Source organism: Oreochromis niloticus, linkage group LG15 (assembly GCF_001858045.2).
Source record: "Oreochromis niloticus isolate F11D_XX linkage group LG15, O_niloticus_UMD_NMBU, whole genome shotgun sequence".
Taxonomy (NCBI): domain Eukaryota; kingdom Metazoa; phylum Chordata; class Actinopteri; order Cichliformes; family Cichlidae; genus Oreochromis; species Oreochromis niloticus.
The window spans coordinates 2,054,149-2,071,534 of NC_031980.2; the positions used below are offsets into that span (position 1 = coordinate 2,054,149).

General features: G+C 41.1%; 1 protein-coding gene across 1 annotated transcript; it reads right to left on the minus strand.

Moving 5' to 3' along the window:
- Nucleotides 1-210: 210 nt before the first annotated feature.
- On the minus strand, nt 211-10,501 carry kcnk13b (potassium channel, subfamily K, member 13b). Its single transcript, XM_003440686.5, has 3 exons — nt 9,258-10,501; nt 4,087-4,853; nt 211-529 (listed from the first exon to the last, which is right to left on the minus strand). The coding sequence occupies exons 1-3, from the start codon at nt 9,592-9,594 to the stop codon at nt 374-376; spliced, it is 1,260 nt and encodes a 419-aa protein (XP_003440734.1). The 5' UTR covers nt 9,595-10,501; the 3' UTR covers nt 211-373.
- Between the last annotated feature and the right edge of the window lie 6,885 nt (nt 10,502-17,386).

Genomic DNA, 17,386 nt, shown 5'->3' on the forward strand with positions numbered 1-17,386 from the left:
TATTGTGAAGTACTGCAGATGAGTGAAAGTTGCAGGTCTATGTGAAGCAGCACATAGTGCATCAGGCTTTAAAGCTTAGATACAAGGCTTTAGGCAGGTTTTTATTTATCACCATGGAAACTGGATTCCTCACAGGGGAACATTCCAGCACGCGGAGTCCAGATGTGGAAATCCAGCACGCTATCGTACATCTTTCATCTAGCCAAGTTCTTGACAAGAAGCTGGGCTGAGGTGGTTTCTGTCTAAGTGGTAGCTGCTGCGGGTCAGCCTTCATCCTCCAACATCAAAGCTTCTTCTTCCTCAGGGAGGCGGCGCTCAGTGTCAGTGTCATACTCTTTATCGTGTGTCTTTTGTTTCCTTTAAAAGGATCCCCCTATCTGTCCACGCTAGTCTCTGCCAGGCGGTTGTTCATGATGCCCAGTGCACCCACCCCTCCCGAGAAGCCGTTCTGACGTGAACTGGAGCTGGACTGGCGCTGGTTCCCGACTGCCATCTCCGAAAGCTGCTTTTGCATAATGGCCAAGTTCACCTAGAGGAAGAGATTAAAAAAAAAAAATCAGCACAAGAGGAAATGGAAACTGAAGAAAACTGGGGAAAGTGAAGTGGTACATTCAAGCTATAAAGTCTTGGCAAACAAACCCTGGTCGAACGGCAGCATCTGTTCTCACAGGTGCATTAAAAAGCTGACAGATGGTTTTCTTCTTCAGTGTGCTGCTTTAAACAAACAAAGCTGAAAAGTATTGACTCGAGTGTCAGTGATTTAACTTTTGCCACTCAGCAACCTTTAACTTTGATTTTTTTCTGCAAAAAAAAGTGCAGAAAATGCTGGAAATCAACAATTGCTGTTTGATTCCTTTCATAAATGCAACAGGGTTGTTTTGCATATAATCAGGTGTAAATGTATCCACTGTCAGGTCAGGACTCTGTGCAGTCCTTTATGGTTTTAAGGACTTTGCTTTCTCCATTTCCAGCTGCTTTATTTTATACACCTGTGGCCATGGAAGTGATTGGAACACCTGAATTCAATGAATTGGATGCGTGAGTGAATACTCTTGGCAATACAGTGTATCTGCTGTCAAACCTGGCACACGGTTCACCTCCATACTGCTTTGGGTGAATAAGTGCACCACAAACACTTGAAACACCACACACCTCTGACCCCCATTGGTTGCCATCTTGGCCTTGTAGGAGAAATCAAGAGACGAAACAAAGGATACATTTTTCAGCCAGTAGAAGGAGGATATATTGTGAGTGCGTGTGCTAGCTCAGAGGTTGGAAAGCTGCAGGTTTTTCAGTTATTTTTATTTACAAAAATGTGACCACTCCTGCAGATTATCCAAATTGAGGCATAGTAGGCTGTTTTGTTTGTTATGGCACGTCATGGTTCATCATGAGGAGAATGAGAGGATGCCTGAGCAATGGAGAAGATATGTACTGGTACCAGTTTGCAAGAACAAGGATGATGGGAAGAGCTGTAGTAACTACAGAGGGATAAAGCCGATCAGGCACAGCATGAAGATGTGTGAAATAGTTGTTGAAGCTAAGCTGAGAAGAGAGGTGACAATCAGTGAGCTGCAGTATTGCTTTTATCTGAGAAAGAGCAGATGCAATGTTTGCTTTGAGAGTGTTGATGGAGAAGTACGGAGGTCAGTAAAAACTTCACTCGGTCTCTATGGAACTAGAGAAACTATATGACAGGTGCCAAAAGAGGAACTGTGGCATTGTATGAGGAAGTCAGGAGGTGCAGAGAAGTATGTGAGGGTGGTGCAGGACAAGAAAGTGGTGAGGTGGGAGTAACAAATGGATTCCATCAGCCCCTTGTTGTTTGCAGTGGTGATGGACAGACTGACAGATGAGGCCAGGCAGACGTGGACTATGATGTTTGCAGATAACACTGTGATCTGTAGAGTAGGGAGCAGGTGGAAGAGAGTATGGCGAGGTGGAGGTATGCTCCGGAGAAAAGAGGAATGAAGGGCAGTAGAAGCAAGATAGAGTACAAGAGTGTGGATTAGAAGGAGACAGGTGGAAAGTTGAACATGCAAAGAGTAGAGATAGTGAAGGTAGATGAGTTTAAATGCCTGAGATCAACCATGCAAAGCAAGAGAGCGCAGGTAGGGTGGAGTGGGTGGAGAGGAGTGTAGTGAGGCCTGCTGTCATGTATGGTTCACAGACGGTGGACGGTGTTCGGCTCCTTGAAATATTCACCCCAAAGCAAAAGCTTGTTTGTGTTTCCAACTACAAGTTACATCAGCCACCTCCTAATGTGGATACAAAGTCATCCTTTGAAATTTGGAAAAATGTTGCAAATGTATATATTTCTATCTGAACTGCCAAGGCTCAACCTCCCTTCTTGTTTCTTTGCTGTTAGTGAAAGCAACGCTTTGATGTAGAATGGGCAGACTTCCATTAACGTGCCTTAGACACACACACACACACACACACACACACAGACACACACACACAGACACACACACACACACACACACACACAGCCCCCTTCCCACCCCTCGCTGCTGTCTCAGAGACCTCACAGTTTTTAAACACTCGGTTGTATCAGGTTAATAAGTACAGAGCTTTTGTAACTTAATGAGCTCGTGGAAGTCACGCCACCGGAGCTTTGGAACCCTCTAAAGCGTCAGATCTTTCTCCATGAATGAATACCCATCTGGGGTACAGTCTTATTATACCATCACTCTCTCCCTCGCTCGCTTCACCTTGTTTACCTCGACTCTTTCTCTTTTATCTCGTAGACTTTTCACAGCTACTCCAACTGCTAAAGCATCCACTGTTTTAGCTAGCTGGGGGAAAGCACCAGGGAACACAAACGCACTGTCCTCTTCCTGTTTTGGTTGAACAATTAAGCTTTTGCTTTCCCCTGAGACTGGCACACAGTGGCAGACGGACTGTCATAATGAAAGCAGAGCTTACAGGGAACCGGCCTAAAAGCAGACTCTGCCCATTATGCTGCTGCAGGTTTATCGTGCAAACAGCATTCCCACCTTAATAAAAAGTTAAAGCCTTTTGTAGTGCTAAGTTATTTAAACTGTGCTGTGGAAATTACTATAAAGTGTTTGTACTTGTAAAGACTGAAATAACATTTTGTTTCGCATCAATTATCCATAAATTATTATGTATTACATAAAAAAGAAGCACAGAGGTGCTTCAGAGGTTAGAAACCATGCTTCACACTAACAGGGAAATATCATAATTTGCAGTAAATTTTACCATCAACCAACACAAAGACATGAGTTGCTGTTCCAGGCGCCTTGATAAAAAGCATGCACACAGCTTTCTGTCATCAGCTTGTTCTGAGGCTGAATCAGACGATTAAATTCAGTTTCCTGAATGGCACAAAATTTCATTCATTTTATATTTCACTAACAATGCTAACACAACATGAAAAGTGAAACAAAGAACATAGAAGACAGTTCATTTATTCTTGGTTTCACGCAAATGTTGTGTCAGTTCAGCAGAATTAAACCATTTGGCCTTCTAATTTTCTCAGTCAGGACTTCCAGGACCTGTAATGAAAGATCTAAGAATGATTTCTGATCCAGTGCAGACGAGCGCACACTTTTGACATTTAATTGCAGCTCACACTGCTCATTAGTCTTGTCTAAATAGTGGAGTAGTAGATATGGAAATGTATGGACAACTGACCCTCCTGAGGGGCCACAAGAGCTGCTGAATGAGCAATGCCGGTGGTTGTGCAGCTGTTGATATTCAAAGAACTTTGACACTGCATATGCATGCAGCCCAGCAGTTCAGCAGCAAAACATAAGCCACTGAATATGAAGCATAAGACTTGTATCAAAATAGGAATTCTCCACCTTATTTTTTCACACATATGGACAGTGAATACAAATATTTTGATCAGTTTTAATAATAACATATATGCAGGTAATCACGTGGAGGTTATGGATCATAAAGAGATATCTGACAGCAGCAGGACAAAGGAGTTTTCCCTCCACTACTCGCGTCAGTCATCAAATCAGATTACTCTCAGAATGAACTGCTTGCTTGTAAAGACAGGTGTGATTTCATTCATCAGGTGCAGAGTCACACGAGTGGTCAGTTTACTCTCACCTTGTTGGCTGCTAAGAAGTCCCTCATGGAAATCATTTCCCCAGACAACCTGCGTCCAGTGTCAGTCTCGCTCTCGTTAATGGCATCTGTCTCGATGGATGGGTCTCTGCGGGCACGGAGGTGACCTGGGGCCACCACATTCCGACGGGGATGCCGGTGCGGGTGGTGACCCCTCCTGGGGAAACAACAGCGACAAGGGGCCTCCAGCCTCCTCAGCAGCCAGTTGAGTACCTGCTTGATGACGATGGAGATGACGTTGAAGAGGGAGTAGATGCAGCAGACGCCGGTCAGGATAAAGAAGAAGTTGCCCAGCCTGTACGCAGCCGTAGCGTGGCCTTCGTAGGCGACTCGCTGACTGCTAACCATATCTCCAAACCCAATGGTGCTGAAGGCTACAAAGCAGAAGTAAAGCGAGTCCAGGTAGCCCCAACCCTCCGCTGCGGAGTACATCAGCGAGGCGCAGCAGGACACCAAAACGGCTGCCGCTCCTAAAATGAGCATAACGCAGTAGACTGAGGGCTTCCAGCCTGCAAGTTCCTCCCCGGGTCCACTTGCTCTGTTTCCCTCAGAGACTTGACGTCCGTTTTGCGGCAGCACAGCCTTGTTACGACGTCTTTCGTAGCACGACTTAAGGACAAAGGCAATGACGGTGATGACACGCTCCAGGAAGAGGTTGAAGAACAGGATGGTAGCCGCACAGCCGAGCAGGCCATAAAACATCAGGAAGACCTTTCCTCCAATGGTGGCCGGGGTTGTCATCCCAAACCCTGACGTTCACACACAAAGAAATACATTACGTAGTGAGAGTTAATTTACACGGTGATACTGCTGTCATTATAAGATAAAACACAAATGTCAGTGCAGTGGAAGCTCTCATTAAATGGTCTTTACCCTCTCTACTACTAAGCCCATGTTATGTCCAGCTGTGGTCTCTGTGAGAACCAGCTGGGACCATCACAACAACTGAACACCCTCAGTGTTGTGATGTGAGCTTTGTGGCTACACTGACAAAGATTGTAGTGGTAGAAGTCTGCCTTCAGTGCTTTTTAGCAGAAAGACCTGACAAAAGCATTTTAAAATAGACTAACAGAAGCCAGAGGTCATAAAAAGACCAATAGAGCCTGACCTAACTTGCAAGCTTTTCACCTAATGTCCTCCGGGATAGTCTCCCCCACCTCCTTAAGGTGAATGTTGATGGATGTTACACTACTGTTACATTTAGACACCAAATCTGTTTGAAGAAGTTTAGGAAAAGATAATGGTTTGATGTGATAAGATTACTTTATGGTCACTCTTAGAGGAAAATCATCCTCCTCCTCATCATCAGCAACCAAAATCAAGACAGAAACCTTAAATGAGTTTGGTTTGAATGCACATTTTCACAAACATCAAGCTTCTTTGTTTTTCTTTTTATCAAAAGCTTTGATGACAAACTACTAAGCTGTGCTTGTCGCATCTGTGGACTCTCGATTATACTTTCCATGTCTGCAACTATGCTAGGAGCTTTGCTCGCCAACTCTGCTGGTGCCCACTTTGAAGTCTGCCACCTGACTGAGGAGCATGTGTAGTTGGGGTATTGTAATCTAAATTCTGTATGGTCAGACCTGTGAGGTCATCCACACAGACCCTGGCACTCTCCATCTGATAACAAAATTTGGACCCAAGCTAACTCAGGGACACGAAAAGTGTAACTGAGACTAAACAGGAATGACTGCTTTGCTGTCATCAAGGCTTCATACCACACGTCTACTTCATGAAACTGTATGAGGCTATTTTGTATGTATGAGGCTCTCATGTACACTGTCACTACACTGTGCTACATGTAAAAAAGGACAACAGACATTGTCAAAGGAAAAAATGATTCATGTAAGTTGTTAAACTTTAAATCCTCAGCTTGTACGGATCATCTTTGAATGAAAGGATAGATTAAAAGAGTTCTCGTACATTAAAACGTCACCTTCGCTTGAAAATGCTAGTCCTGCCCGTCACTTCTGGGGTTTTTTTTACACACAAGCAAACTAGAGAAAAGTGGCTACCAACCTGCAGCTGCTTTATCTTTTAAATCAAGCTCTTTTCCTATCTGCCATCAACAAAGACGGCCAATTACAACTCTCTTCTCCTACTAAGTGAAAAATGTGCTCATGCAACTGCTTTCCTCCACAGGGTTGCCATTGGTGACATCCTCACCCTCTCTTGCTTTGTCTCTCTGTGCAGCAACACTCAGTTTGAGAGCTGAGGTGTTCCAGTCTCACATTTCACTGTATTTTTTTCAACACTATTTTGGCAAATGTAAGACGCAGTGGAGACGCCCCACGCCTCAGGTGTAGCTTTTTTTTCTCCAGAATTTTTAAGGTCAAACAGATTTTGCAGATTTTTATTCCAACAGGATCTGAAAATGTTTTTCTGTGACTGACTTTGTCTCTTCTGAACTGGCAGATGAAGAAAATGGGAGTCAGAACATGAGGTCTTTCAGCTGCACCACTCTCACTGATGTCTTTTCATCCCTCATTTAACACTAAAAGCTCATGAAGTGCTGTCTGTCTCTCTGCTCCTCTTCTTCTTCTTCCTGACCAATTGTTGAAAAATTGAACTCTGGTTTTTATTTTCGAGTGGAACCATCGTAGTTACACTCGCTCATGTGACAAATTTATTGTTTAACAATATGATAGTCCTTTTTACTAGAAAAACAAAGTTAAACATGACTGTATCCACTCTCATGAAAAACACACGGTGCAGCATGACTAACCGCCTCCATGCCAGAGGCAGGCGTCTTGTGGAGGGTTTGATTGCCTTCACATTCAGAAAGGATCTCAAGGTGCTAATTGAAACAGAGATTTCATCCAAATGCAACAATAAAGCCAAATGGCCTGGATTTTATAGATGTGTTTTTCTTTCCACTTGTTTTGTAAATTTGATGTTGATGAGTTCCATGAACAAGATATGCGGCGCCTCAAAGAAAAGAGGTAAAATTGCAGCACCATTACAGCGCTCTCAGGACACAGTCGGGGTTATTTGGGGTTCTGCAAACATATACAGCTAAAGTCTGTCTTTTTGGGGATGTGTGATTATTTGCTTCTTGATCAATAATAATCATTAACTAATAACTCGATTGTGTCTTTACAGGACGCACGCTGCATGAAACAACCTTTTAGCTTAGTTGGAAGGTTTTTTTTTTTCATGAATAGAAACACAGAAGTGTAAAAATGTGTTTTTATCAGACCGTAGGATCGTTGATTATGTGTTTTAGTGATGTATACCAGTCTTACTGCAGATGATAAAATATGGTACAGTCCTACAGTGAAGCCACTAATTTGTGGGAGTCCTGCCACAGTGGAGTCCGACATCACAACACTTCTAAAGTTGAGCAGAAATATCACTGACACGGTTGTAAATTTGACTCGCGATTCAAATTTAAACTGCGACTGGATGTTTGCTACATTATTAAGCCTGGAGTTACTCTGTAACGGCCTCCTCTCTTGATACAGTTGTTTTTTCTTACCCAGTTCTTAATGTGTTGCACTCATAAATTGTTCATAATGTTTATGCTCTTTTTTCCCTTTTTTTTTTTTTACAGTTGCCCCTGAAATAGACAGACTAAAGCGCCTCATAAGCTTGTTTAATATAGATTTGAAACTGTCATCTAGTTTTCCATCAAATAATAGATCCACTGTCTTAAATGTCGCAGTGATGCTTTAAATTTGACAGTTAACCAGTCAACAGACGACATTATTACATATCTGTATTTACTCAAATATTCAGATGAAAGTGAAGATAAGGGATTCTACTCAGTGAAGTCGACCTCTAAACATAATGAATTATACTTGGTTTCCTCTGCACACACGAGATGCCTTTGAAATAGACTTCTTGTGCCTACGCATACACTCAGGCTGCTGTTCTTTGATAATCGAGACACATTCATCCAAGCTGTGATACACACAGTGCTCTCAGAGAAGATGCAAAATGATGATGTGTTCCTGATGGGGCTTTCTCTGGCAAACGCTGAGAGGTGATTGTTAGATGAAAATAAAGATGAAGAGGGACTGATGAAACTGGGGAAGAATTAAATATTATAAAAATTTACATATGATTATCTTGAAGCGATTAATATCCCATCAAATTACTTTAAGGTCATTTGTAAGATCAGAGATCGTCTCCAATTACTTATAATATGATTAAAAGTGCTATTTTCCCCCTGTGCTTATATCATAACTGTGAAGTCATACCTCAAAAAGACAATCCTGTTTTGTTTTGTTAATCCTCAGAAGCTAAACTAAGGTGGGATTAAATGTCTGTTTAAATAAAGCTGTTGTGCAGTGTCAGAGGGAAAAGTGCATAACGGCTGACACTCGAGTAGAAGAAAGTATGGTTTAAGATCTGTTTTTGAGACACTTTCACTCTGAAAACCCAAAGAATTAAGATGTATAAGGAGAGTACTTCTTTATAAAATATATTCAGCTAGTCCACTCCTTTAAACTGCCATGGGCAAGCCAATTACAATCATTACAAATAAATGAACTCCAATCAGGTTGTTATAATGGCTCCAACCATGACCTGTCCATAACATTAAAAAATCTAAAAGGACTTAAAAAGTACAAAACAGAGGAGCAGTTCTGCCAAAAAGAAGGATTAGTAGCACGCCTGCTGTGTGGAACGGTATTACAGTGATGGCTGTGTTTTTGTCTGCCTCAAAGACACTAAAGACTTGAATGCTCTCAAACTGTCATGGACACAGCCAGTCCTGAAATGGAGAAATAACAGTCAAGGACAAATCTCTGAAGTAGGCATTAAAAGGCTTGTGTGTGTGAGAGAGAGAGTGTGTGTAGTTCTGTTGAACCCACTGAACCACACTGTAAGCACTGAGCCAACTCTCTAAACTGATGCTGAAGTGGATCTGCCTACTTTTCAGTAAAGATTGCTACTGCGCTTCATTTGGCCTGTATAAAAGTTTGATTAAACGGAACCTGGCCCCTGGCAGTCTTTACATTCCCGGGAGAAAGGAATGTAAAGTGCTGAGGAGACGCATTGATGTGGGAGTTTGCTATTTGCAAAGGGAAAAAATCCATCAAAAGCACAGTGAGTCACGAAACAAAAACCCAGAAACTGATTATGTAAAAGAACGACAAAAGTGATGTATCTGACTGAGTTCGCAGAGGCTCGCATCTTCATCTCACCGATGGTTGACACCACAGTTCCTACGAAGTAAAAAGCGCCCGTGAAGTCCCATCGAGGTCTGATTGCGTCCACGCGGATCCCTGCCACGTTCGCCTCCTCGTAGTTCCTCAGGAAGTTATTCAGCTCTTTCTTACTCAGGTTGTACTTCTGGCTGAAATGTTCGAACCTCTGCGCCCAGCGCTCCTTCGCTTCTCTCTCCTTTGGGTGCTCCAGCGCAGAGAAGACGGCGGCCCCGCACAGGAGATAGACAACGATGAACAGCGCCAGCAGCAGGAACCGCGCGTTATCCTCGTTTATCGGACCGGAGCCGCAGCAGCAGCCGCTCCTGCATGCCATTATGCCGTCTCCGTGGTGCCGCTGCAGTGAGGGACCCGTAGCATGGTGCTCTCGAACACGACGCGCAGTCCTCAGAGGGGACGCTCACATGACAGCCGGTTAAAGCAGAAAGATGCGTTTTTAAATTGTTGAATCAGGTCTTGCAGTTCTGCCTGGGTTTGGCATCGTGCTCGCGAGCTTCTGTTTGCAGCCCGGGTCCGGAGTGCTCAGCCCGGCGCGTGACTTCATGTCCTGTGGCTGCACTCTGCAGCGGGTTGCTAAGATGTTCAGAGAAGAGGAGAGATGCGCGAGGCAACCTGTGGATGCAGAGAGTCGTGCTGTTGCGCTCTCTACCGCTGCCTCTCCAGAGAAAGTCCCCACCCCGGAGCGCGCCTTTTACGCATCACAGATCGGCCACTTACATGTGCGTAAACTTAAAACAGCTGTCCGTTCAGTTTGCATGGCGAGAGCAAACACTCACAATGAGCCCCGATGTCACCTGTCATGTTCCACCCGATCCGTAACTTTGGAGGTTTGATTCTGACACTATAGAGCGTGTTTGCATAGTGAAATCAATCACTTGACCTTTCCGAATTCTGACGAGGGATTCATGCTCCCGCACATGCTTACCCGGGGACGATGTGAGCAAATGTCACAGCGGAACGACGGTCCGAAATAAATAATTCAGGATCACAGGGACAACAAAGGAGCTATTTCTGTAAAATTGGGAATTCAACAAAATGATGACGAGACGAGGCCGTTTCAGAACCACGGACAGAGCAGCATCGCTCCCTAAATGCCTCGATGTTAACTTTTAACATGCGCGGTAACTAAGCGGTGCTTAGAATTAATGTTGTTTGGAGGGTTTGGTGACTTAGATAATTAGGCTAAATCTACAGTAAGGAAACCAACATTTTGCTTTAGAAGTGTGTTACTGTAAACTTGTCGATAATTAAAGAAAAAGGTGAAAATGATGCATTCTGAATACTTTTGTGCATTTGTGATATACCACAACCTTATCATGATTCTGTTGCTTTCAGTGATTTTTTTTAAAATATCAGAAAACATTCTGGAGACATCTGAAATAATACAAACAGGACTGAATTTTATGTACTTGAATCTTTACCATGGACATGCACGACTCACAGCATCATTACGCGCTGTTAGTTTTGGATCCATAACACACAGCAAATTATTGATGTTTCACAGGCAATTATTTGGAGATTAGTGTTGACAAGGGGTTCTTCACTCATAGAAGCTGATATGGATCTGAAATCGACAAGTGATAAATAAGCACTTAGGTCACTGAGACAAATACGAATTGCAATTCTTCACACTCAGGGTTGAAACTATAACACAGATTGTTGGGCCGTGTTTTCTATTGACAAATACTTTACCATCCATCTGTTTTCTTTTTTGTTTTTAACCACAGTTTAGCATCATGAGGGGCCTGGAACCCATCACAGCTATTAGTGGATGAGGTTTATACCTCAGACTGATTGCTGGTCCATCACAGGGATAACACGGGGAGACTGACAACCATTTACACTCACAAATTAACCTAGCATGCATGACTGTGGGAGAGAACCCACACAGGCACAGGGGGTAACATGCAAACTCCACACAGAAAGACTATATTATACTGTACTACACTAAGTCTGGCATAGACTAACACTGCCTGCATCAGTAAAGGTAAATGTTAAGGTCAGTGGTTTTACATCAGTAGCAACAAGCACACATACAGAGATTCCTTTCTGTAGTTACATCAAACTACTAAAGCAAGTAAAACTTATACAAGGATGAGACTGAAAGCTGAGCTAAAATCTGTGGGAGAATGCTACAGCAGCAAAGATCGTGGTCTAAGTACAAATTTCAGGGAGGCAACATCAGCAAAACCTTTAAGTTTTAAAAACAGATTTCGAAGATAACAGCAACAACAACATAAGCACCTGTGGGAGTTTCAAGGTGTGCATTCGTGTCAGTCAGATCTTCTAATTCCCTGGCAAGTGTTTCTGTGACATCATGAGGAGTTGGATATCACCTGGAAGCTTCCAACCAATAAATGCTACCACACACCTGATGACATTATCACATGACAAAATTAGTTTGACTCCGCCCAGTTATTGCAACAGGGAAAAGACAGCAAATGAAAACACCCCTCATCTGAAAAACTTCAGTTTTGTGCTGTTCATATTCATGTATCCAGCTCGACACCTGCCAAGTCTGAAGTAAGCAGGATAAACAGATGTTGAGACAGGTGAGAAAGATGAGCGCACATACAAACATTCCTCAAATTATTAATGATTAGACTACATCCACTATGTATAAATAAAAAATATATAAATTATAATGCAGTCCAGTATACACTATGCTAAACCATACTGCACTGAACTGACAACCTAAAATTAAACTTTAATACTGATTAACTCTGTTTGCATATGTTTGGTTCTGATTTATTGAAATCTGTCATATCTTGTTTCTCACAGTGAAATATAACGGCTGAAGCTGTCCGTCTCCCTTTGCACTAAAGTGTGTGTTGTTAATTATTCAGTGACTTTGCATCCCAGGGACCGGGATAATAACTATGATGTGTTACCCCTAAACATTTATGTTTCACATAGCTCACTGCAGGAACCGTCAGGAGCTGTGCTTCTCCACGTCTTCCTCTGAATCAAAGCAAAGTCTGCTTTTGCAAAAGTAGCCGTAGTTCCTTGCAGAGACGGCAAACTGACTGTCTCGCTCCAGTAATTTCCCAAGTGCTAAAAAAGCAGAAAATGAAGGCTATCTCGTAACAATTCAAAGTTGTACAATTTAGATGAAAATCAGAAAAATGCTCTCAGCTGCAATTTCCTTTGCTCCTCGCCCACATTTATGCTTGTGCAACTCAAATCTTGTTCTTCCAGAACACTTTCATTCCTTTTTAAATACTCTGATTTTGCAGCACTAACAGGCAGCTGCTGCATAAATAAAATTAGATTCATTTAACCATTCTGGTCTTATTTCATGAAGCATGAAAGAATAGCAGGGCGATGGAGGATTAATGAATAATATAAATCACAGTAGATGTATGAGTCCAGTGAACAAACATCACATTTGAAAATCTTCCCTTTAGTTCTGGGTTCAGATGGGAGTCGCTGCATATTAGTTCAAGCAGTAAATGTTTCATTATCAGTCCATTACTGGAAGAGGCATGATCACCCACCCTTCTCCCCACTATGTAAATTAAATGTAAATGTTATAATGTAGATTTTCCAAACAGCAGCTTTACTAACAGGACTTTGCATCTATATTCTCGTGTTTGTGCATTTATGGCCTTGATAAGAGGCGGTCATTTGTGACCTAGCCTGGTCTAGCATGTTATGGATGTGCATTTGATTTTTTTAAATACAAAGACAGACACTGCCTGACCGCCTTGTAAGGCTCTGACTGTGTCACCGCCACAGTCCACAATATTTACTTACAATAGAAAAAATAGCCCCATGTATAGAAAAGGCCATCATTTTTTGTGTGTTTTGGTTTTGGAAGCTGATTATTTATCAGTCAATCTATGTCCCCAACCTTAACCATGGATGCCAGAGTACAGAGCCACTGCTCCTCAACACTGAGAGGAGCCAGTTGAGATGGTTTGTCGTTAGATGATTGGATGGATTGCTTGGACCACTCTTTTGACATTTAGAACCATGTCATTAAGACTCAAGCTTTAAGGGTCGCAATTCTGCTACTTGCATGAATACTGTCTTACCTTTAACAGGTAAAGCAGCACTGACACAAGCAGCTGGCACTCTTATAGCAGCTTTTCAGCATTTTAGAAAATTTGCCAACTGCTTTTAATGCTGAGCAGGAGCCAAGAGTCTTTTATTCAGGCTAGCAGATAGAAAGACCGACCCTGCGTCTGTGTACAGTGTGCAAAATACCAAACTATGTGAGCTCTATAGGTTGTGGTATACATGTTTCTGATCTCTGGAGCGAGTACAGGAGCTCCATTAAGGGGAATGATGTAACCAGTCCTGTTGCAAGACATTTAAATTAAAACCAACATCACATTTCATCTCTGTTTTTATAGGAAGAGAAGCAATTAAGGCCAGCCAAAGCGATGGGAAGAACAATTTTCTCAGGGAAAAGAGAAAAGCATTAATTTCCAGTTGGACTGAATGACGACTTCTCAATAAAGTTGTTGTTTTTTTTTATAATGCTCCCTAAATGTCTTTCAAGCATCTTGTTTTGGTTTAAACAATTTATTTTTTTATGGGTTTTTCCGTGATGCTCTTTTTTTGGTGTCTGTCATACTCTTTCATTAAAAAGTCAATTTGTTATGAATTTATATATTTATCATGTGAGTGTAATTAAAGTCGCATATTCTACATCAGTGGGCATGATGGGAATTTCAGGACAAAACTTAAACACTGTTGTGTATTTGTGACTGAAAGATGGCATAATATCTCGTCACAAAGCTCCAAATGTTGTGAATTTAATTAAAAATGGCTCTAAAACATGGCACGTCTGAGATGATGAAACACAGCTGGGCTATAAGGAATCTAGTTATCATGTAAAATGACATATAATTAACTGTCATCGCTTTACAATGAGGCTCCAAGGTGAGGAAGTCTCATTTTGTTAAATATGTGTTGCCTCGATTCAGCTTTCCTCGTCTTTCTTCCCGGACCTCCTCCGCTCGTGTCCCCGGTGGGAAGAACCAAGATGCCGTGAGGGGAGCTGAGGCGAGCAAGTATGCTCAGTTTAGGAAATAAGAAAGAGAGACTGACTGATACAGTACATATGTAACTCTGTATGATCTACATGATATATCACATATCATGTAGATTTACATCAGTACATCAGATATCACATACATCACATTTATGTAACTATATGTGACTCTGAACTGGACAACTGGAAGATGAGATTGATGGACAGAGGCTCCTGGTCCAAGTACAGTAAAGCCTTTTGTTTTAACATGTGTTTGGTTAGTTTTAGGCAACAAATCTACTAGGTTAGCTTAAAGCAAGCATATGCGGCAAAATTGATCCTTTTACAGCACATGTTACAAAGCTGCACGTGTGGTAGTAAGCTCGGATGCCACTTTACTAGGATACTAGGATACCATTTTATATGGACCTCTCCACATGGCTACGAGAAGTCTCCTATTCGATCTGGATTCATAGACCACAATGGATATTAGCAGGTTTATGAGCCAGTTAGTAGTAAAAATAAAAAAAATATCAAGTTTTAATGGCTACTCAGTGGGCTGATATTTTCTGGAAAGTCTGAAAAATTAAGCTTTATGTAGTCATGGGAAAAACAAAGTCACTGCAAAAATGTAACTGCACAAAATTAGGTGACAACGATGTTTCCAAGATCGCAAATCTTTAATGTAGCCTGTTCTAAACTGTGAGAAAATACTTTAGTACTACTTTATATTTACAGAGACAATTTTTAAAGTATTTTAGTTTTTAGTTAGTGTAACTTAGTTTATTAGATTTCTTTTGCACAGTTTGAGTTTACGAAAAAAAAAATTATTGAAAATTTAAAACAAAAATCTGCTTTATTTCCATCGTGTTTCATCGTGTCCTCTACCTGCTGAGATTTGGCTTGCAGTGAATGGTCCACCTGCTGTTTATCTCGATGCACTCAAATCCTGATATTCCTTCACAGTAAGTGAATGTGATGGACCGGGTTGAAAAACAGGAGTCGTCCCAGGAATTGTTAGAAAAATATGGTTTTCATTTGTTTAACCCCCAAAAATGATATTTACAAAAGTAATAAATGTTGAGCTCATAAAAGAGGTCAAAGAAACAAAACTAAACTCAGGCAAAGACTGCAAACAAACCAAATCACTGCCCAAACAAACATAACTGACCTAAACATGAAATGACACACAGGGGTATATATAATGGCTGATCAGACCATTGTGACACATGAGGGGTAACAAACAAACACAATCATAAATCACAACACAATGCAGTACAATCTAGTTTGTTAATAAACTAAACACTAAAGAAGAAAATCAAAACCATTAAACCCTAAACTCAAATATTTAATTAAATACAAATACTTTGTTTTTAAATTAAAGAAAACACACATTCTCCCCTTCAGCAGGAAGTGGTGGTGTGGTCCAATTATCCCTCTTTGCATTTAGTGGTTTCAAACCCTGGTTACCATCTTTTGTCCAGCAACTCCCAGGATGATGGCAGGTAAGAAATAAAAGACAAAGGTTAGTCAAAAATCAAAGTAATGAAGTGGTATGAATACATAAGTAAACTAAATGTGCGCGCTTACAAATAGAACAAATGTATCCAAACCAATCAATAAAGTTATTGGAAACTAAAGAGTGTTACTATGTTCAAATGAAGAAATGAAAATACAAGAGTTACTGACTTTAGAGTGTGGCCACGGGTTTGGCCATCACAGTGAACATGAAGAGAAATTAATTTGTATTTTCCTTGGCCAATTTTCAGGAATCATTTGAGTATAAACTTGGCTACTGAAGCATCAAAATCTGTTTTAAATTCAGCAAGAAGACAGACGAACAACTGCAATTATAGTTTTAGACACACAGCAGAATAATTTAGATTTAATGGTTCCATTCATATGAAATATATTTTGAATATACATTTTTTTTAAAATTTCTGATGTAGTTGTTGTGGCCGTGTGTATGTATGTATATATTCAGAAGAAGAAGCAGAAGAATTAACCTGCGAGATGTGTTTTGTGGGCTTTATTAATTTATATAATTAACATATCCACAAGCATGTAATTACTTCATGTAATTTACTGTTGTTGTTATTTTGTGGTAGGAATGAGATCTGTTTCCATGGAAATTGGGAATATTCAAACTGGTTATTCATGAGCGTTAAGACATTTTGTAACCACAGCAACAGACCTGCTCCATCCTAATAACAACCTTCTTTGTCTTTTTTTTAATCACAAAACATTTGTTTAAAGTGTAAACGTGCACGAGTCCAGGTTTTCATTGTTTTGTTGTTTTTGGTTTTTTTACAAGTTGACACGATGACACCCTTGAAGCTTTACTTTGACTCCAACATTAGCAACGCTGTAATTTGGCAAGGTCAGAGCCATTTGTCATCATCTCTCGAGCTCTAAGTGGCCACTTCGCCTTATTTTGCCCCAGTTTAAAAGCAGCATCATTAGGGTAGTGTGCTAATAACTGCCACACAAACACACACAGCTCTAATTTAAGCTCCTGTGGGTCCACACTCATTTGCATCGCTGAAATATCTCTGAGCGAGAATCTAAACATTTCGAGCTGCTGCAGGGTAGCTGTTCTTATTTAGCTGATCCTGACCTTTGACCTCATTGTGTAGCAAAATAAGAGTGAAAAATGTTTGCTGAAATCAGGTTAGCAAGAAAAAACATAATAATGTTTTTGCTACTTTTGGCTTCTTGAATCAAATCTCAAGAAGCTGAACTACTGAGGATTTAGTCACACAGGCATAGAGACCAGTTAACAACCCCCCGGCAACCTTACATTACCAGAAAAAATATGTGTTATCTTTCTGGCTGGTGAATAGTTGTCGAGATTTGTTAATAAACCCTTAAGTGATAGTAGAATTAGTACGATGCAAACAGAAAACAGAGAAAAAGTAAAAGTTACAGCTAAAAAGACAAACCTATTATTTTGAAGGCAAATAGTATCCGGTTTGTGTCACTTTGCCACTGACTCCACTAACAAGTCACTGTCTTCAATCAACGCTGCTAGCGACTGCAGCAAATTGTTAGCAACCAAAATAATTAGAAGGACATTCTCAGTGTAGCATCATGTACTTCTTTTGGACCAATTTTTCTTAGCGACAGT

Coding starts and splice junctions, on each gene's coding strand:
- kcnk13b (XM_003440686.5), bottom strand. CDS start 9,594: ATGGCATGCAGGAGCGGCTGCTGCTGCGGCTCCGGTCCGATAAACGAG. Junction 4,854..9,257: donor AACTGTGGTGTCAACCATCG/GTGAGATGAAGA, acceptor TGTGAACGTCAG/GGTTTGGGATGACAACCCCG. Junction 530..4,086: donor ACTTCTTAGCAGCCAACAAG/GTGAGAGTAAAC, acceptor CTCTTCCTCTAG/GTGAACTTGGCCATTATGCA.